The 21,528-nt window shown below is 44.4% G+C and overlaps 1 protein-coding gene across 3 annotated transcripts in view; it reads right to left on the bottom strand.

The window, feature by feature from the left end:
- WDR59 (WD repeat domain 59) overlaps positions 1 to 21,528 on the bottom strand; it is an 80,781-nt gene that overhangs the window by 33,813 nt on the left and 25,440 nt on the right. For all 3 annotated transcript variants that reach the window (XM_010850741.1, XM_010850740.1, XM_010850742.1), the window contains 8 exons: positions 17,844 to 17,932; positions 13,795 to 13,911; positions 10,392 to 10,469; positions 7,786 to 7,942; positions 4,308 to 4,387; positions 3,188 to 3,320; positions 2,930 to 3,054; positions 873 to 1,037 (listed from right to left, as the gene is read on the bottom strand). In XM_010850741.1, coding sequence (XP_010849043.1) covers positions 873 to 1,037; positions 2,930 to 3,054; positions 3,188 to 3,320; positions 4,308 to 4,387; positions 7,786 to 7,942; positions 10,392 to 10,469; positions 13,795 to 13,911; positions 17,844 to 17,932 — 944 coding nt within the window. The remainder of the gene's footprint in view (positions 1 to 872; positions 1,038 to 2,929; positions 3,055 to 3,187; positions 3,321 to 4,307; positions 4,388 to 7,785; positions 7,943 to 10,391; positions 10,470 to 13,794; positions 13,912 to 17,843; positions 17,933 to 21,528) is intronic.

Consider the following 21,528-nt stretch of genomic DNA (forward strand, 5'->3'; position numbering starts at 1 on the left):
AGAATCTTTTTTCACTGCATCCATCTTGGCTAAACAAGGCGTGCACCACCAGGAAGGACTCTGAGTCAGAATGATTGGCTAAAGACAACCCAGAAACGAATCCCATCACCATAAAACCAAGACTACAAGTCATGTGGCAGAGGAGTTCTCCTGGGTTCCCTTACCCTTCTGCTCTCTGCCCGGGCGCGCCTTCCCAATAAAATCTTTTGCTTTGTCAGCACGTGTCTCCTCGGACAATTCATTTCCAAGTGTTAGACAAGAGACCAGTTTCAGGCCCTGGAAGGGGTCCCCCTACTGCAACAAGGCTATTACCCTTCATTCAGGCACCACAGTCATATCATACACCCCACTTAACTTGTCCCAACTTGTCCAGCAAGCCAGCCTCACTCTAAATGACATCTCCTCTTATGGAACAGATTTTTTTAATGACCTGAAATACTTTTTTTCTGATTAGAAATTATCTTGTAGCTTCAGAATATATTTTGCCTATAGTTTCCAAATAAACAAAGTCGTATTGTATTAAGCTGGGATCTCATAGCTTTAATGAGATCTGTGAGCAGATTATATGCAATTACAAAACTGCCTATTATTTACATGCACTATTTCTAAAGTTACATGCAACATCTGTGCTAGTTTTTCTGCAAAAGGGTCTATGATTTTCATTAGACTTTCAAAGGGGAGGTAGGTCCATGACCCAAAGAGATTAAGAAACAACACTGGGGATTTTCTACACAAAAAGAATACAACTGTTAACACTGACATGAGGAAAGACAGATGACGTCCAAATCTTAACAAAGGTGTTTTCATTCAACTTTACTACTCGACTCAGACCCAGGGGGCATCAAGGAGAACTCGCACACACAGAGGCCCACCTTGAGCAGCTTCGCTTTCATGGTGGACGTGATGGTGGTGGGGTTGATGAACTGGAAGGAGGGGGCCGCGTGGTTTGGGTACTGCGCGGGGAACTTCACCAGCATCTTGACGCGGTGACTGCTGCAGTGCACGGACACTGTGCAGCTCCTGTCTGCTGCGTCCATCTGCGGGCGACAAATCAAGAGCTGCTTTAGAAGGGAACTGCAAAGGGTCTTCAGAGGCAAACAGGTTTAAGTAAAGTAACGGAATGCTCTAGGTTGCTGGTAACAGAGTCAAGGGTGAGAGTCTCCCAAGATAAATAATAGTGAAGATGTGGACAACTCATTTTCAAAATGGATTTTTAATTTTAGCACTGATTTAATAAGCTCAAAGTGTTTTGACTTAGAAAAGCTTTATCTCGAAGCTGTGAGATAGGCTGAAACTTGTTATATTTATTTTGAGATGGGAAAACAAAGCATGTTAAAAACCTGACTCAAGTTAAAAGCACTCCTGGGAAAATCCATAGAGACTGAAAAAAGATGAGTGTCTATCAGGCAGGTGCTGGGGAGAATGGAAACAGGGAGATGCTGCTAAGGGATGTAGGATTTCTTTGGCGATGATGAAAGACGCTCTGAAAGCAGTGGTGATGATTTGTAAATCATGGGTTTGTAAATGTACTAAGAACCACTAAATTACACACTTTAAAAGGGGGGATTGTGTGGTATGTGATTTTATTCTGTTTTATTTTATATTCTTTTATGGCTGTGCGTCGAAGCATGTGGGATCTTCGTTCCCCAACCGGGGATCGAACCTGTGCCCATCACGGCAGAAGCACGGAGTCTTAACCACTGGACCACCAGGGAAGTACCTTCCAGTGATTTTAAAAAAGCAGTCCTGGGAAAGTGATCTTGGACTAGATCACTGGACAGTCCAACTGTTCTCAGCTGGGACAGAGGGAACAGAAACTGAGCTGACAGAGATAACCAATCCAGCAGAGAGGCCATTATCTCTTTCAATTTCTTGTAGCGCCAACTAGAGACGGCAGCTGGGGGACAGTGAAAAGAGCCACACGTGCGGGGAACCTGGAGACTGGGATTCAAACACCTGCTCACCTCGCACAGGTTACTTCATTTCTTAGTGTCCCTGTTTCCTCGTTCGTAAAGCGGGGATAAGACCACTTACTTCAGAGCTGTTTTAAAGGCCAAAGGAGACAACTAAGCGCGCAGACCCAGGCCTACTGTTAATGGAGTCTGGGCAAAAGCAAAGCCAATCAAGTTTAAACCTCCTTCACAGAGACTCAGTTCTCTGAAGCCAAGTGTTTCAATACCCGCCCTAAAGGAAAAATGTAAATAAACCTCTCCAAGTTAAATGAACAAAGAGGCTGGGTCACCTCCTTACTATGAATCTAAACCACCAAGGAAATAACCACCTGATAAGGCAAGCACAAAGAACCTGGGAGAATAAGGTTGGCTTCCAAACTCAGCCCTGCCATTAACTTCACCAGCAGCCTCCGCCAAAACACCAAACCTTCCCAGATCTGAGCACCTTCACATAGGGTCAAATGAAGTGTCGGAGCATCTAAGGAGATTTTAAGACATACGAGCATCCGTTTATCCCTTAGTTCATCTTATGATAGCGCAATAGCGTGAAGGGGAAAAAAACTTGTATTTGTAAACATTTCTTTCTTTAGAACAGATGGGAATGGCTTCCCTGGTGGAGCAAGCGGTAAAGAATCCACCTGCCAATGCAGCAGACGCAAGAGACAGGGGTTCGATCCCTGGGTTGGGAAGATCCCCTGGACTAGGAAATGGCAACCCACTCCAGTATTCTTGCCTGGAAAATTCCATGGACAGAGAAGTCTGGTGAGCTACAGTCCATGGGGTTGCTAAGAGTCGGACACAACTGAACAACTAACAGTCGTTAGTTAACAGTTAATTATTTCTTTACAAAACCGAAACAAGAAAGCAAGGACAGAGACTGCCCTGTTAAAGCAGAAAAGCAATTTGCTAGCCCAAATCATGGCTGAAATAGTCCCCTTGGCCACCAACCGCAAGCGAGAGACAGAAAACCTGAGCACCTCCACATTCACATTGCGGATCTGCACGTTGATCAGAGAGAACTCCTGCTGCAGAGTCTGAGGCAGGCCCAGCTGCTCTGATTTCTTCTCCTCCAGGAGACTGCTTGGGGGGTCTTCCTTTAAGACTAGCAGGAGAGACAGGGTCACTTGTTGGAAAACATTTCCGAAATGGATTCAGAGAGCAGTTCTGGGGTATCTACCACAACTCAGAGATGCAGAGAGGGGCACCATACCTAGAACATCAGTGTGACCAATTACCTTCTTCCTCCCCATGGCTGGAGTTGTGCTGGTGATCTGTGTCCTGGGTGTGAAGGATCTTCTCTGGTTCCGGGAGAAGGGCAATGCTTTCAATGAACTCATCAACACCATCTAAGATGTCATTTGCACAAAGCTGCAACAGAGGGGAGAGGATCTGGGTCTAGAGAAGTCAGTGGAAAGGATCGTCATGTTTGGCTAAGTTCTGACTCCAGAAATGGAAATCACAAAGGAGAGAAATGTCAGCCCCAAACCAATACAATCAAAATGGGTTTTGCCCATACCCTACTCTCCCTGGTTAAACACACAGGAAAATAGACTATTATTCTACCCCAGAAAATGTTTTATCAGGCTCACAGTTTTTGAAAATCTCAGAAAACCTTTTAAACTTCAAGTCTTGATGGAATTATCGAGCCAGCCAAGAGCAAAAATATAACCTAAAAGCATTTGGAGCATATGGTACTTTCTGGAGGAAAAAAATTTAAACAGCAGTAAGATGATGATGTTTGACCAAAATGCTCAAGAGTGACTTGGTACTAAGCAGTTTAGCAAATCTGTCTCGGCAAGAGCACTGTGTAGGATGCAATATAAGTGAGACATCATTTCCACCTTCAAGGAACTTTGCCACTGGAAGAGAAGACAGAACCCCATAACGGGGCAGAGCAAAGTGAGGGCCACGAAAGCAGTTTACACCTGGGACCATGGTGTTTCATGTAAGCACAGATACAATTTATGGGGCACAAACTGGAAAGGGCTTCACATAACAGGTGTTGCTGATGAATGTGGAGGACTCTGCCCTGTGCCAGGGTAGATTTCCTAGCCCATTTGTGAGAGAAAGAAACAATGCCCCCAAGCCACCTTCTCAGTACTCCAACCCACACTATCTTAGACCAGGCCAAGAGGAAAAAAAGACATTCAGAGGCTTTGCATCCTTGAAGTTCTGATACTGAAGCTGGCTCCTGAAGACCTCAAAGCCTCAGTGTAGCAAACCCAAGCCACTTGGCCAACCAACCAGTACATATTAAACATCTATCCGGTATCCTCTAACTTCTGCAACTACCACATCTTTTAAGTTTCTGGCATATCCCGTTAACGTTCTTCCACAACAACACTGAATACATACCCTTTGCATCTGGGAATCCACTCGCCACATTCTCAAGGTCTGATCCCGGGACCACGTAACCAGTTGGTAGTCCTTGGACCCTGGAAATCACCAGATAAGAATCCTGATGTTTTCCTGGATTCAACATCAAATTTGTTACAGGTTGAAATGGAGGGAGATTCACTCATTCATTCATTTGTCCATTTAACAAATATTTACGGAACACCTCCTATACGCCAGGCACTGTTCTAAGTACTAGGACTACAGTATGAATCAAGAATCTCTGTCTTTACAGATCTCACATTCAAATGGTGGAAACAGACCAATACCGGCCAATAGCATGGCCGGTAGTGATGGAGTTGTTCAAAAAACACTGTGGGGTAACTGGATAGAGACTGACAGGGGAGCTGTTTTTAGACAGGACTTCTCATAGGAAGTCACATTTGAGCAGAACCTTAAATGAAGTGAAATAAAAGCTGACAAATTAGCAAGTGAAGAGTGATGCTGGAATTTAAGGTCTCACTGAACTTTCACCTCCACAAATGTTCTTCCTTTTCTGTTCCAGAGGAGCTGGGAATGAACAGGCTGTCTGTAAAATGCACTGCTTTAAATGCATCATGACATCTTACTGTTTAAAAGAATTTTTTGGTAAAGAGACACATCTCGTTATAAAAGGAAAAATCAATCTTTAGTAGTCTTAACTGAATTGTATTTCCACACAACAGGGCTAGTCAAAGGGAAACTACTCTAACAAGGTTCAAGGTGGTTTCTGAAAGAGCTTTATGAAAGATCAGGACATTTCAGGGTAATTCTGTAGTATCCAGAATCTTCTTTATGGGTATCTTCAAAGAGTAAACAACCTAGAAATAATTCCATCCGACTCCCTCATTTTATGCGGGAAACAGAGGCAACAGAGAACAGTGAGGGGCAAAAGTTCCTTCTCTGAGATTGGGGGAAGGGGTGGACATGTACACACGGCTGTATTTAAGATGAATGACCAACAAGGACCTGCTGTATAGCACAGGGAACTCTGCTCAGATCCAGCCTGGATGGGAGCGGAGTCTAATGGAGAATAGATACTTGTATATGTGTGGGTGAGTCCCTTTGCTGTCCGCCTGAAACTGTCACAACATTGTCATTCAGGTATACTTCAATACAAAAATAAAAGTTTACCAAAAAAAGTTCCTTCTCTTGGTCACTGCCTTCAGCCAAGCCTTCACTCAATTTTTTAATACATTCCTGTGCACAACGAGCAAGACAGCAAGCATTCTGAGCTACTGCCTGTCGTGAGTCCCACCATCCAGCCCATGTTCATAGCAACAATTTTCTGACTCTACATCCAGCCTCTTTTCTTTTTTGGGTGGCAAGGCACGAGGCATGTGGGGTCTTAGTTCCCTGACCAGGGATTGAATTTGTGCCCCTGCTTTGGAAGCACAGTCTTAACTACTGGAGCACCAGGGAAGTCCCCTCCAGCCTCTTTTCATGTCTCTGATTCTGAAGAAAAGTTGTACCTAATTCCTTTCTAAACCCAATTCCTCTACTTGGGCTTTTGGCCCTATTCCCTCCCATTTTCAAAAGACCTTTGCTTTCCTATATATTCCCTTTTTTCATCTTCTCCTTGCCTTCAAATCGAGAGGGAAGCAGCCTCTGCCAATGAACTCAATCTACTCCTTGCCTCTGAAGGCAACCTCATTCACAAAACCAGTTCCTGCTGCCTCTGTTTCTGCTGTCTTATAATCAGGCTTCCCTCCTCAATGTGCCTTTGGAACTGTTCTCTTAATGATCATATGGCTTCCTGTTTATACCTACTTACACAATTAAGTGCTTCTCTTATTCTGCATGGAGATCCTTCAGCAAAACCTGAAACCAATGACCTCCGCTTCCTTCATGAAGCATCCTTTTCCGTGGACCACAACATCCTGATTCTCTTCCTACCTCTGAGAGGTCCTTCACCGCAGTGAAAACCAACATCAAAGTCTGAGGTGGGCCAATAAAACATGACTAAGAGGACACGGCAGCAAAAACGAAAGGGAACATCATTAGGTTGAGAAAGAAAGAAAATACAGGAATGTGTGAAGGATGATTATATTTATAAAAGGTTCAAAAACAGATAAACCTAAACTATTTTTAGGGATGCAGAAATGGGTAGTAAAACTATAAACAAGATAACAGAAGTCATACTGTAAATGTTAGGACAGTGTTTACCTCTAGGGAAGGGAAAGAATTGTGATCAGGAAGTTTCTGAGTTCTAGCAATGTTCTCTTTCTTGACCGTGGTGGTAGTTACTCAGATTTTCACTTTATAAACTGTACATATTTTATGTAATTTTGTACATGATGTATCTCACAATAAAAGGAGTTTTAAAAAAAAAAAAAAAAACACCTATAACTTGTACTCAAAATTTCACTACTGGCTAGAACAGCCCTAATTTATATAATTCACCCTGCCAGCTCACAGATGACACAGACAACTGAAAATGGGCTGTTAAAATACTTCTGATTGTAATCCAAAACTATAGTAGGCCAACCTCTCCCTGTCAGATCATGAAGAAACCCTGTCATCTCTTTTCTATGGCAAAGTGCAAGAGAATGTGTTGAAAGCTGAAGTCAAGCATGGAAATTGATGGGATAGAGACCAAGCAGCCTCACATTTCTAGAAGCAGGTGAGATTATAGAAATGAAGATGGGAAAATCAAGAGGATCATCAAAAGGGTCCTTTCAAAAACAATCCTGGAAGAGGCTCGTGAGGGTCACAAACAAGTTGGGATAAGATGTCTGGTCTAATCCCAGGTCCACTAAAGACCTCTCCTGGACTCTGGACAAGTCACACCACTCCACTGCCTGGAGCTTTCCTTCTGTGACACAGAAAGGCCAGGAAATTTACTTGTGGTCTTGAGAACATTTAGAGAGCGTGGCAGTAAGATCTCAGGACAAGGGAGGCTGCAGCTAAAGTCACCAAGTGCCTCAGCAGAGGCAGAAGAGAGTAACTGCTCACTGGCCGCTACCGCTTCTACCCAGAAGAGATTGCATCACTTCTGTCCATGTTTCAGGAGCCAAGCGGGTTACGTGGCCAAACCTGTCTTCAAGGGGATGGGAGGTGAAACAGCCCTCTGCGTTTGTGAAGAGAACTGGGAATATGTGGTGGGTGGTACTGATGATGACTTTGCATCTCCCTCATCAACTCAGGGGGAAGGTGCAAGAGCCAGGGTTTTCAGAGTGTGGTGACCCCGGAGTTTTTCAGCTCTGGAAGTGACCCAACAGCAAAGCTACCAACCTCTTAGAAGCCCCTTCCAGGCAGGAGAGAGACTGCACAGAACACAAGAGAAGAAGATGGGCCTGGAGTAGAACCACAGCCACACACGCTATCACCCATCTACAATTAGAGGCAGGGGAACCCTGACTCCCGCTCCGAAGCTGGCCCTGTTTCTACATCCTCCCCTTTGATCATGCAGCCCACCCTTACAGAGCTGGAGGAAACTGGCCAGCAGTCTCCCACCCACCTTCCTTCTGTTTCCTCCACTGGAACTCCAGCACCACGTCATCGTGGCCCACGAAGGTATGGACTGGGGTGTTCAAGTCAAAGACATTCCACAAGAGCAGACTGTTCTCCCTGCGCAGCTGGGGAACCATCACCGTCACCAACCCGTTGCTGAAAGGCTGCGGCGAGAAAGGGAAGAGCAGGCATCATTCCAGGGGGGATCCACTGAGTCTTGAGTTACCCAGCTTGGAGTTCTTGCCTAACTTAAACAAATTAGATGATGGCAGGCCCCAACCCACCTGGGGAACATTTTTCCAAGTACCGTTAAGTTAATGTCTACTTTTTGTTTGCTTTTCTTCTCTTTTCTTTCTTTACTGAAGGAAAGGACCACAGCAAGTAAAAGATTAAGTTAAGCCAAATAATTGGAGAAGAATGTTTTTTAATGTAAAATAAGCAAATGGCTCTGGAGGTTGCACCCTGGAACACAGTTTCATACCCTAGCTCCTCTCACAAGACCCCCTGAGAGTTACTGAGTGCTTTCCTGGAATGAGGGTACAAGGCACACTGCAGGTGACTCAGGACAGCAAACAGCCCTGCCTTGCGGAAATGTACCAGAAGCACTCCGTCCATGTGAAGCAGCACCTTCCCACGGCCCCCGAGACCACAGCTTTTCAAGAGAATTGAGTGTCTATGGCTCGGTCGTGTCCAGCTCTTTGCAACCCCATGGACTGTAGCCCACCAGGCTCCTCTGTCCATGGGATTCTCCAGGCAAGAATACTGGAGTGGGTTGCCATTCCCTTCTCCAGGGGATCTTCCCAACCCAGGAATCGAACCCTGGTCTCCTGCATTGCAGATGGATTCTTTGCCGTCAGAGCCACCCAGGAAACCCATTTCAAAGGAAAACCTTTCAATTTCAGGACTAACACATCCCACTTATCAACACCCAATCTGTGCAGTAGCTAAGAGGCCCATTTAGTTGATATGCAGACTCTGTTCTTTAAGGAATAAACCACAGCCACCTAAGAGCATATTTATCTTTGCCTGCTCTCCTGGCAGCACTCTGAACTTTTCTGTTTATTTTTTAAAGCAAACATATTAATCCAGAGGAGTATTTCAATTCACAAGAACAATGTCTGACTTCTTCCCAAGTGCTCCCAGATGTGAAGGCCAGTTAATATCCCAATTACCTTCTGCACTCCACGACGCCCCAGGGAACAGCCTGATGTATAAAGGAACCTTTACTCACCCCTGGGCTCCCTTTCAAGTTGACACTGAAGGAAATATATCATCTCTGATCAGCAGCAATCAATGTGGCAAAAAAGATGGAAGTCTGATAAGAGCCTACCCTCTATATTTGCACCATTTTATGGTTTATAGTTTTTCATACTTGGATTTTTTTCAAAGAGAGAGCATACTGTACTGGTAGTAAATGCCACTGAACTGGACACTAAAGAATAGAGAAATTTATCACAATTTAAAAAAAAAGAGCAAGGAATATTAAAAACTATTCATATTTGACACAGGAGGACGTTATTACTCAAAAAACATCAAGTGACTTGTCCAAGGCCACACAAATATTAAACGGCTCATTGCAGCATTATTCACAAAAGCCAAGATATAGAAACAACCTATTGTCCGTCAACGGGTGAAAACACAGAACGTACACAATGGAATATTATTCAGCTGTGAGAAAGAAGGAAATCCTGCCATTTGTCACAGCAGGGGCAGACCTGGAGGGCATCATGCTAAGTTAAATGAGCCAGAAAAAGAAGGACAGATACCACATGGTATTATTTATGTGCAGAATCTAAAAAGCAGGACTCAGAGAGACGGAGAGTAGAATGGTGGTTACAAGGGGCTGGGAAGCGGAAGAAACGGGGAGATGCTGGTCAAAGGGTACAAATTTCTGGCTGTAAGATGAATGAGCTCTGGGGATCTAATGTACAGCGTGATGATTCTGGTCAGTAATACCACATGATATACTTGAGAGGTGCAAGAGAATATAACCTTAAATGTTCTTATCACAGAAAAGAAGGGGTAATTATGTTAAGTGACGGAAGTGTTAATAAATGTTATAACGGCACAGCATTTATAGGAGTATAAATGCCATATTGCAGTGTATTATATATAGTGGTATTATAGTGATAGCTGTTTGGCAATACACAAATGTAAATGTAAATGCAACATGTGGCCTAACTTGAACTTACATCATGTGATATGTCAATTATATCTCAACAAAGCTGGAAAAAAATGAAATGGGATTGCTGGGCCCTAAACCCAGATCTTCTGTATCCAAAGCCAGAGTTCCTTCCAGCACAATTCACTGACCTCCAGCCTCTCAGCCCTCCAGCTCACCCCCTCTTCGTCCTTACTGACCACCTGTACTCTGCCCAGCACCCAGCCCAGCTAGTCCATCGCCGCTAGTACAGAGTCTCACCCAATGTTCCAAGGCAAAGTTTTAAACAGATAACAGCTTTTATGCCGTCATTACCACCTTCGTCCCACCCCTAAACCAAGACAGAAGGAGAAAACCACCTCATAAAGAAAATAAGAGAAAATGTGGTTGGCCCCCCGCATGCAGAACACCGAGATAATATTTCCAAGCGAGAGGAAGGGCAGCTCACTCACAGTGTATCTGGCCTTCCAGACAGGCACCTGGCAAGGAAGAATGTTGAGGTATTTCCGAGGCTGGCGGTAATCCCAGAACTGGAAAAAAGCAGCAGGATAATTTGTGAAATAAATGCCATTAAAAAAACAAAAACAAACCTCAACTATTGAAGAAGCATAGCCTTTGAACTCCTTGCTTTCTGTCCTCTTAGACAGATTCAGCAGGGCATCTGAGTCAGCCCCCAGGGCCATGCTCCTATGACACAGATGCAAAGAAAATGCCCCTTTCACACTTAGAAACATTACAGGTGAAACACAGACTTCATGAGGATCAGGCCTCGAGGCAGATCACTGCGAGTCTGCCTATTAAACCCCCTTCCCAGTCGGAAGGTAAAAGCGACCACTTTTTCATCCTGCATCACTGTATACCACTTACAGGAATTTAACTACTGAGTTGGCAAAAAAAAGTTCATTCAAGTTTTTCTATGACATCTTATGGAAAAACCTGAACAAACTTTTAGGCCAACCCAATACTAATGGGCTTCCCTGGCGGTTCAGACGGTAAAGATTCTGCCTGCAATGCAGGAGACCCAGATTCAATCCCTGGGTTGGGAAGATCCCCTGGAGAAGGGAATGGCAACCCACTCCAGCCTCCTGCCTGGAGAATCCCATGGACAGAGGAGCCTGGCGGGCTGCCATCTCCGGGGTCGCAGAGGGGTGGACACAGCTGAGCGACTACCAGGACACTACACTAACAGGAGCGGAAGTGCAGCGGCTGCCAACTGCTTACGGGTTAGGGACAAGTGTAGCCCCCGCGGCCATGTGAGAAGCCACGGCTGCCGACTGCTTACGGGTTAGGGACAAGTGTAGCCCCCGCGGCCATGTGAGAAGCCACGGCTGCTGACTGCTTACGGGTTAGGGACAAGTGTAGCCCCCGCGGCCATGTGAGAAGCCAGGAGCAGCTGAGATAGAGATGACATCCCAACAATATTATTGTGAATATCGAACTTAATTCTGGCAAAAAGGGTTGTCAGAAGAAACAAGAATTACCTCCTACCATCCCTTTCTAATCCCATCCTCTCCAACCCCCTTTTTCCCTTTTTGGCCTAGCTCTAACACTCAATTCAACAGTTTTACTGTTTACACTCTACAGAGTGAAGTGAAACTCATTCAATGGTATCTTGTTCCAGTAGTCTCCTTAGAATGCACAACAAAAAAAATAGAATAAAAATTCATATAAATTAGAACCTAATAAACTGTCAGGTAAACTAAGTAAATGATCATGTAGGGAAAAAATGGCATGCATTCAGCCTTAACAACAAAATACTAAAAACAGTGATTGATTATTACAAGCACTTCTAAATTGCTTCACATTTTTATAATTATGTTATTTATACACATTCAGTAAAAACTGTCTTTCTACCACGATATATGGAAAAAATCAAATAACTATGCCAAAAATCTCATTTAATTCATAAGCTAAAGGCAAATAGAAGGGGGAAAAGTTGAAAGTGACAGATTTTATTTCCCTGAGCTCCAAAATCACTGCAGACAGTGACTGCAGTCATGAAATCAAAGGACGCTTGCTCCTTGGACAGAAAGCTACGACAAACCTAGACAGTGTATTAAAAAGCAGAAACATCACAAAAGTCTCTATAATCAAAGCTATGGTTTTTCCAGTAGTTATGTGTTGATGTGAGAGTTGGACTGTAAAGAAAGCTGAGCACCAAAAAATTGATGCTTTCGAACTGTGGTGCTGGAGAAGACTCTTGAGAGTCCCTTGGACTGTACGGAGATCCAACCAGTCCATCCTAAAAGAAATCAACCCTTAATATTCATTGGAAGGACCGATGCTGCAGCTGAAGCTCCAATACTTTGGCCATCTGATGCAAAGAGCCAACTCATTGGTAAAGACCCTGATGCTGGGATGAGATTGAGGGCAGGAGGAGAAGGGGGTGACAGAGGATGAGATGGTTGGATACCATCACTGACTCAATGGACATGAGTTTGAGCAAACTCCAGGAGACAGTGAAGGACAGGGAAGCCTGCTGTGCTATAGTCGATCGCCAAGAGTCAGTCGGACACAACTGAGTGACTGAACAAGCCCACTAGTAAGGAACGACTGTGTTTCATATGTGGAAAGTGGCCTGTTATCTGCTTTATTACCTATGGCATCCCAGCCTCAAGGGTAATAAAGCTGTCAGTGAATACTGACAAATTTGGAGACCTCAAAGTAAGAGGAGGAGTTGAATCAGATGGTTTCTGGTTCCTGAACTTGGGAAACAAGCCGATCAGGTTATGAGGACAAAAACTTAAGCCCAAAACAAACAAAGAGAAAAACTACTCTGGGCACATAAATGTAAATTACAAGTCCAGAGGATTTACAAACCTCCAGACTGAAGTTAACTTTTAAGGCTGAGTATATGATTCTAGCTTTGCTAACCATACCAAAAAAGCTGTACATGCCTGTGTAAATAAAGTGAAAAATTACATTGGTGAAGCGAATCACAAAATTGCTAAGCAAACATCTGCGGTCAAATCTTTGTCCTTCCAGGCAGACCACAAGGAGAAACTCCATGCCCTGCATCCTTTCGAACAAAGGTGCAGATCACATTCCAAAGCCAGAGAACAAATAAGAAACACTGCACTCTGAGAGAAACCAAGAATAATAGGCTTACTGACATACGTTAATCCTTGAGCATTTCTTGCAAGTTAGAGTAGCAGTCCCCAACCTTTTTGGCAACAGGGACCAGTTTCGTGGAAGACAATTTTTCTATGGACCTGGGGGCGGTGGTTTTGGAATGATTCAAATGCATTACATTTGTTGTGCACTTTATTATCATTACATCAGCTCCGCCTCAAATCATCAGGCATTTAGATCCCAGAGGCTGGGGACCCCTGAGTTAGAGAATCTCTAATAAAATAACTCCGTCTCTGACTTGCGCAATATGGATGACCAAAAACATCCTAACTTTTGCAGATATGATAATCATGTGTGAAAACTGCTGTTTTTCCACCCAGACTAATGGTCAACTTGTTAACTTTAATGACTGTGTGAGTTTTTCTCCTTTACTTGGGTATCTGTTGTGTTATTTTGATGAGCCAGTCCTTCAGAAATGGCACTTCCTGGCCACATCTTGGAGAGTAAACTTCTAGTCCTTCCTAAATGTTTTTGTCTCTGACTTCCTTTCACAAACAGAAAGAAGACCTCCAAACAAACACAGGCGCCCAGTCCGACACGTGCTGCCACATCCCTCCACTGGTCCACATCACCAGCGGACCCGCCCAGCTCCCCAAGAAGCACACGCGCCCCTGAAACACACGCCATGCTAACCGGCGGCAGCTTTCCTTTTAAAGGAAATGCTCGTGGACCCCTGATGCCCCACACACACGCTCCCCACCCTGCCCCAGGGGCGCCACTCACCTTGACGGAGTTGTCTTGACTGGAGGTAGCAAGGATGTGCTCACTGTCCGGGTGCCAGTCCAGGCCGTGGATCTTAGAGAGGTGGGCCGCGAGATACTCCACTGCTGTGCTGGGTTTCTGCAACAGGACCATCAGCCAGAGTTGGCACTTTACAAAGAGCTCAGCGCATCCACCTGAGCTGGACACAGCCTATCCCAGCCTGCTGGGTGGGGTTACAAAGACTCCCTGCTGGTCCAGGGGTTAGGGCTGCATGCCTCCACGGCAGGGAGGAGGGGTTCAAACCCTGGCCAGGGAACTAAGATCCCACATGCAGCGCAGCACAGCCAAAAAAAAAATTCTCAGAGGCCGTCTCTGTTCTTAAGAAACTCCATTTTGTTTTGTCTAAAACAAACAAAACAAGACTTCGCCAGCTCTCCCTCACTCATGCTCAGAACACCAGCCTGTGAGTCTAATCTTCTGCTCCCGGCCCAGGCACGGCCTTAAAGAGGGCAGTGGGTGCGTCTCCCCTCTGGGACCGCGGTCTGCGATTCCGCCTCCTCTTCTCACAATCACCCACAGAGCGGGACTGTGACATTCGAACAGACACACCCCACTCCTGGGGTAAAACCACCAAACTTTTTTTGTTTCATTGAAGTATAGTTGATGTACAATATTATACAAGTTATAGGTATACAATATAGTGATACACAATTTTTAAAGATTATAGTACATTTTCAGCTATTAGAAAATATTGACTATATTTCCCATGTTGTAATAACACAGTATTATAGCTTATTTTATACATAACAGTTGGTCTCTCTTAATTCCTGCCCCTAAATTGCCCCTCCCCTCCTTCCCTCTCCCAGTGGTAACCACTAGCTTGTCATAGAGAATAAACTCTATCTGAAAACCACCAAGCTTAAAGTGATCAAGCCCTAAGACCCCCAAAGAGAATGAGTACACATCACAAAAGAAAACAATACATGATTACCAAGTACATATAAAACAAATTCAGAAGGAAACTTCAGAAATATATATTAAAACATTAAGAGATTTCTTTAAGCAATCAAATTAGGAGATACTTGGAAGTGATATTCAACGTAGTGAGGCAGTATTTGTCACTGCTGGTATACATATGAAATAGTACATAATCTTTTCTAGGGAAAAAAAATTTGACAATTTTCATCAAGATGCTTAAATTTTTTCCTTTAAGAGACTATTCTAAATTCACAAAGTTTTAGGTACAAAAGATGTTCAGCTTGGTGCTATGTGGAACACCTATGAAACCAGGAACATAATGAATGATAAGGGGGGAATTAATTAAACATTAGAATCAATTATTGCACAGCTATCTGATACAACATCAGGCAGCCACTAAAGTTATACTTAGAAAAAGCTTATTATAACAGAGGAAATGAATTTATTTTAATGTTAAATGAAAAAAGTACGCACAACTATGTGTGAGATATGATAAACCATGTTTTTAAAAAAGCATAAGAAAAGAAAAGACCAAAACGTTAGCATGTGACTCTAGGCAATAGGACTACAAATGATTTTTATGTGCTCTTTTGTATTACTTTCTGTCATCAGCAACAGTCTATAAGGTTAAGAGTACAATCTCCAGAACCAGCCTCCCTGAGTTTAAATCTTGGCAACAAACTGTGCCTCAGTTTACTCAGCTGCAGAATGGGGGTAATAACTGTAACCACTGTAAAGGCTATTTATAAAGAGAAAAGAATCAATACACATAAAGTTCTTAGAACAATGCCTGCGCATAACAAACACTAAGAAAGAACAGTGTTACTAAGCATTCATGAGTCTGAGTGAAAATCCAACACCACCACTGATACTGCACTTTTTAAAGCCTGTGATGCTTGCTGCCAGCAGTCCTGCTTTGATACTAGAAAAGTGCCAGAGAAGTGAAATTACAATGAACAAGTTTTACAATCCATATGAACAGAAATCCTGAGTATTAATAGACCAAAAAAAAAAAACTAAATCTCTTAAAACAAAATAGATAACAGACTTGCTGAGGGAAGTCAGGGTTATGAGTGGACCAAAGAGAAGCCTATAAAGGAACAGCTCAGCAGTGTATTTTTACAAGATAAGGAACATAGCCACTGTTTCGGAAAACCAGTCCTAGATTCATGGCCGGAGAAGGCAGTGGCACCCCACTCCAGTACTCTTGCCTGGAAAATCCCATGGACGGAGGAGCCTGGTGGGCTGCAGTCCATGGGGTCGCTAAGAGTCGGACACGACTGAGTGACTTCGCTTTCACTTTTCACTTTCCTGCATTGGAGAAGGAAATGGCAACCCACTCCAGTGTTCTTGCCTGGAGAATCCCAGGGAGGGGGGAGCCTGGTGGGCTGCCGTCTATGGGGTCGCACAGAGTCGGACACGACTGAAGCAACTTAGCAGCAGAAGCAGCAGCAGCAGATTCATGGCTAAATACCACATTGTTTATTTTGCCTGTGGTTCTGTAAACAGTCTAAGGCAAATAAATATACATGTACTACAAATTAATCAAACATTTTATTTAAACCATTTTTTATATTCAAATATTACTTTTGTTGTTCAGTCGCTAAGTTGTATCTGACTCTTTGCGACCCCATGGACTGTAGCCAGGCTCCTCTGTCCAGGGGATTTCCCAGGCAAAAATACTGGAGTGGGTTGCCATTTCCTCCTCCAGGGGATCTTCCTGACCCAGGGATTGAACCTGCATCTCCAGCATTACAGGCAGATTCTTTCCCACTGAGCCACCGGGGAAGCCCTTAAATGTTATACCAGCGACATGAATAAAACTAACTGCTAATTGAAGAAATAAAGAGGGACGAAGCATGGCTATTACCAGACTGAAGTACAGAGACAGATATAAAAGTAACATAAAGAAGATGCACCATCCTTCTTATAAAATCACCTCATCACCGAAGAGCCACCCAAGGCGAGGGCTTTGACCAGCACGCCACCACCTCCCCAGCAAGTCCTAGCACCCAAGCCCGCAGCCTCCCCATCTCTGCTTCACTCCCCTCTCCTCTCCCATGATCTGACTTTATTCCCTGCTGGCAGGGAAAGGGAGCAGGGCAGCAAAAAGCAACACTGAGGCTGGAAGCCCAGCATCCCAGCGGGGACAGCCACAGAACACGTTTCGGGAAAACTGACAGTCGGTCCTCCCCACAAAGGCTGGAGCTCTAGCCTCCCGTTTCACAGAGCAGGAAGCTGAATCTACATTCCAGATCGTAAGTCGACTGCCTTCTGCATTCTAACCCCACCAATGGAAGTTACGCAGGCAAGAGGCCCTCTCCCTGATGCCAGCAAGACAGGCTTGCCATGACAGCAGATGCCCAGGCCCTTCACCTCCTTCATGCCTCTCAGGACTGTGGGCTGCTGCAGGGAGATTATACGACCTGCAGGCTCTCCTTTTAGACTGACAGGACAGCTAGACTTCTTTTTTAATTTTTGGCCACACCACTGTAGCATGTGGGATCTTAGTTCCCTGACCAGAGATTGAACCTGTGTCCCCTGCAGTGGAAGTGTAGAGTCTTAACCACTGGACTGCCAGGGCAGTCCCAATAGCTAGACTTCTAAGGGGAGATCTGAGCATACTGAGTGCCCGGCCCAGTGGTTCAGATTCTGGATGGTGTATGTTCTAAAACAATGGATTTTCCCTCTGCAATCTGGGGCAGGGATAAAAGCCCAATGACCATTCTAGAATGCTGTCTGGTTCCCCACGCTTGACCTCCTCAGCGATACACCCACTATTACCACCTTTCTTCCGAAGATAAGGAAACTGAGGCTTGGAAAAGTTTGTGGCTCACCTGATATAATCAGGAAGTAGCAAAATGGGACTGTAGCTCAGGTCAGGCCAAGTTCATTTTCTTAACCTGTGATCGTAATGCCTCAATCCCCTATGTTCTTCAACACCAATTTGGTCGGGAAGCAAATGTCATTTGGTGCTAGGATCTTAACATGGCAATTAACTATGCTGCCCAAGGTACCCTGGACTCTCAGACAAGCCCTGCTGCTCACAACATTCTCTTGATACCCTCCTGGGGGAGAAAGAGGTCACTTACCCGCTTGTCCCATATCCGGACATCCCCATCGTGACTGGTGGCGAGGCAATTAGCGTTTTTCTTATTCCATTTGACCTGTGAGGCACCCGCTGCAAAGCAAAATCAGGGGAAGAAAGCTGTTGCCCTCAACGCCTTCGGAAGAGAGTGGAGCTTATCCAGGGGAGCTGGATAATGAGTTCCGGATGAATAAGAACAGAACTCTTCAAGCTTCTATGACTGCATCAGCTCCACAATGAGAGAGAAAATGAAGCCAAAAAAATAAATGAATTAACACATGGGAACAGGATCAGAGTCACCTAATTGAGGAAATAATCTCATGAGGAAAAAAAAAAAAACCTTCAGGCTACCTCTGAGTAGAATCAATAGGAAACTGTAGTTCCTTTTTTTCCACTTACTTTCATATATTCATTTTTAAATTTTATTTATTTTTATTTTTGGCTATGCTGGGGGCTTCCCAGATGTCACTAGTGGTAAAGAACCCACCTCCCAATGCAGGAGACCTAAGAAACGTGGGTTCAATCCCTGGGTCAGGAAGATCCCCTGGAGGAGGAAACAGCAACCCATTCCAATTTTCTTGCCTGGAGAATCCCATGGACAGAAGAGCCTGGAGGGTTATGGTCCATAGGGTCGAAGAGAGTCAGACACAATTGAAGCGACTTAGCACAAGCTGGGCCTCCGCTGCTGCGTGGGCTTCTCACGGCAGTGCCTTCTTTTACCGCGGAGCACAGGCACTGGGACACCCAGGCTCCAGTAGCAGTAGTACAGGGGCTCAGAAGTCGTGGCTCCTGAGCCCTAGAGCACGGGCTCAGTAGTTGCAGTGCAAAGGCTTAGTTGCTCCATGACATATAGGATCTTCCCAGACCAGGAATCAAACCTGTGTCTCCTGGGTCGGCAGGCAGATTCTTTACCACTGAGCCACCAGAGAAGCCCAGGAAATGGAGCTGCTTAAGCAGTTCAGCCCAGCTCTGCTGGATGGTAACTGACTCATTGCACAACCCACCCTTCATCCTCTCCAACGCCAAGCTTGCGATCACAAGAGCCTCAGATCAAAGCCTGCACCTTCCCACTCTGTTTTTGTTTTGGGAGGAGGGGCAGTCTTGGAAAAACACAGCCTGCAGCTGAAGCTCAGCTGAAGACTGAGTCCCACTGTTACCCAATTCTGCCCTTAGAAAGTTACGTGCTCCCCACCCCTTCTCCTGTCTCCCCATCGCAATTGCACGTGGCCCTGCGTGGGGACAGGAACTCAGTCCTCTGCCAATACACGGAGGGAACGATAATGACAAAAGAGCTACTTAAGTGAGGGGCGTACTGGTACTGGAAGATGCCAGAAGGGGCTGGGACGGTGGAAAACTGGGACATGGCAGCACTTCTAGCCGACTCCTAAAATAATCACGTTGATTACGTTAAACCAGAACAACATGATGACTCTTTCCACCTCTTCTTGTTGTTGCTCAGACAACACATAACATTTCTGCTTTGACACCCTCTCTCTTCGGGTGGGTGTTTATTACTTGGGGACACCACAGTGGATCCAGGGCTTTAGAGGGCAACCTGACCCAAGAACCTGGAAAGGATGAGAGAGAAAGCAAGGGGTTGGTACCCAACAGGAAATAGAGTAAGGCCCAGACTTGAGCCTTGCTTGGCTTTGGTGAGAATATCTGTTGGTTTGCTTCTTTGTTTGTTGTGTTTTTTCCCTGAGACACAGGGCACCTTAAGTCACCTAAGAATGAATGGTGGACACCCCTGAAGTTGGAGGAAGGTGGTATATTACTCAGGAGACCCAGTTTCTTTGCAAGAAAGCTAGAGGAGGAAGTGTAAGAAAAGACTGCTCCATTTCTGTGTGACAGAGTTACCGAAGAGTTCGAAGACACAAGGAAAAAAATTTTTTTTTCTATTCCTTTAATGTTGTGCCTATATGAGACAATGAATGTTTATTAAATTTATTGTGATCATTATTTGGTAAGTCAAATCATTATGCCGGACACCTTAAATTTATACACTGCTGTATGTCAACCATATCTCAATAAAACTGGAAGAAAAGAAAGTAAGAAAAATTTTTAAAAAGAAGAAAAAAATAATAAAAACCAGTTTCAAGAAAATATACCTTTCCCAGTAGGTGGTCTATCAGAACATTAAGCCTCCCAAAGGATTCTGGGAACCTCCTAATTCAACCTGTAGGATCATGACATCAAGATGAAATGAAGGCCCCAGAGTTCTCAGAATCAGAGAAGGCTCTGGAGGACACACAGACGTGCCTTACTGACTTCCTGCCCCATGGTAGAAACAATTCACTCACAGAGAGATGGGGACCACAGACTCTGGGGAACAGCAGCCTCCGCCTCCACCTCTCAGGGAATGTTAGCCAGAGTGGCTTTATGTAAAGGTCCACAAGCTTCGCGTTCACTTCTATCCCCCCAGGGCAGCTCTGCCACCACTGAGAAGCCTCACTGAGGGACAAAAAGGAAAAACACCTCCTACCTCTGCTTCTTAAGAAGCACTTAGGAAAAAAAAGCAATTAGAATAACCTTCCTTTTTAGAGGTCCTCTACAATCCAATTAAGTTAGAAACCTGTCAGGAGAACTAACGAATTCAGGGATGAGTGACTGGACAGTCACAGACCCCTGGTACTTTCTTTCAGCTGGATGTCCTCTGCGACCACATCTGTGGGTCATTATACGCCTCAGATCAGAAGTATGTGCATGGGGGCAGGGGCCAGATCAATTAAACTGTTAAGCACAGAGGCACAGGCGCTTGAGTCCTACATCTATGGAACAAACCCTCACAAAGCATCTCCTCAGAGCAGGCACTTAGGTTGACCCTGGTCTGCAGCCCTGAACAACGTGGTCCCTAACCTCACAGAGCAAACAAACCAACTGCTTCATCCATTTGTGATGTTTAATGCCTTCAAATGATGAGGTGGGGGGATGCAGGGGGGAAAAAAAGAATCATGCAATCATTTTGGAGCAAACATCAAATGTAAATTGAAATGACCCAAGAAGATTCAAAATAAGGAGGATTTAAGAGACAGATAATATGATCTGTTTTGATCAAGGACGTCAAAATAGAATCCTGATAACTGGGCTTCATCATAGGGGGGAAGGTAAAATATTTCTATGCCCAAGTTCAACCCTCAGGAAGTGGTGAGAATCTTCTGTAACAAGCCCAGTGGAGAAATGCAAGAGCAGTCAACTCCAAAAGGGTGACGGAAACAGGCAGATGAGAAGGCAACTTCAAAGTTTCTGTGTGTCCATATTAAATGATCCCGTCGGGACACAATCAGCATAACGTAGACTGTGCAGAAACCACAGGACAAACTACCTGTTTTCCTCAATAAAGAAACTGCAGGAAAGGAAAAACAAACCAAAAAAGGGGAAGGGAGAAGAAACCTACCAACTGAAAGAGATGAGAAATAGATCAACCACTTTACCAACACCAGCTTTATTTGGATTCTGATTCAAAAATTTTGTAAAAGGAGAACAAAAAAACCAGACAACATCTACTGAAACTACTGAGAAAATTTGCATATGCTTAAATATTCGAGGATATTAAAGAACTACTGTTAATATTTTTAGGTATGCTAATGGTATTGTGGTTATGTGTTTTTTTAAAGGGGTCCCCTCTTGTAAAAAACACTTACTGAAAAAAAAAAAAAAACACTTACTGAAATATTTGTTGATGAAATGAT

The sequence above is a fragment of the Bison bison genome, unplaced genomic scaffold, assembly GCF_000754665.1.
Source record: "Bison bison bison isolate TAMUID 2011002044 unplaced genomic scaffold, Bison_UMD1.0 scf7180017864295, whole genome shotgun sequence".
In the NCBI taxonomy this organism is placed as follows: Eukaryota; Metazoa; Chordata; class Mammalia; order Artiodactyla; family Bovidae; genus Bison; species Bison bison.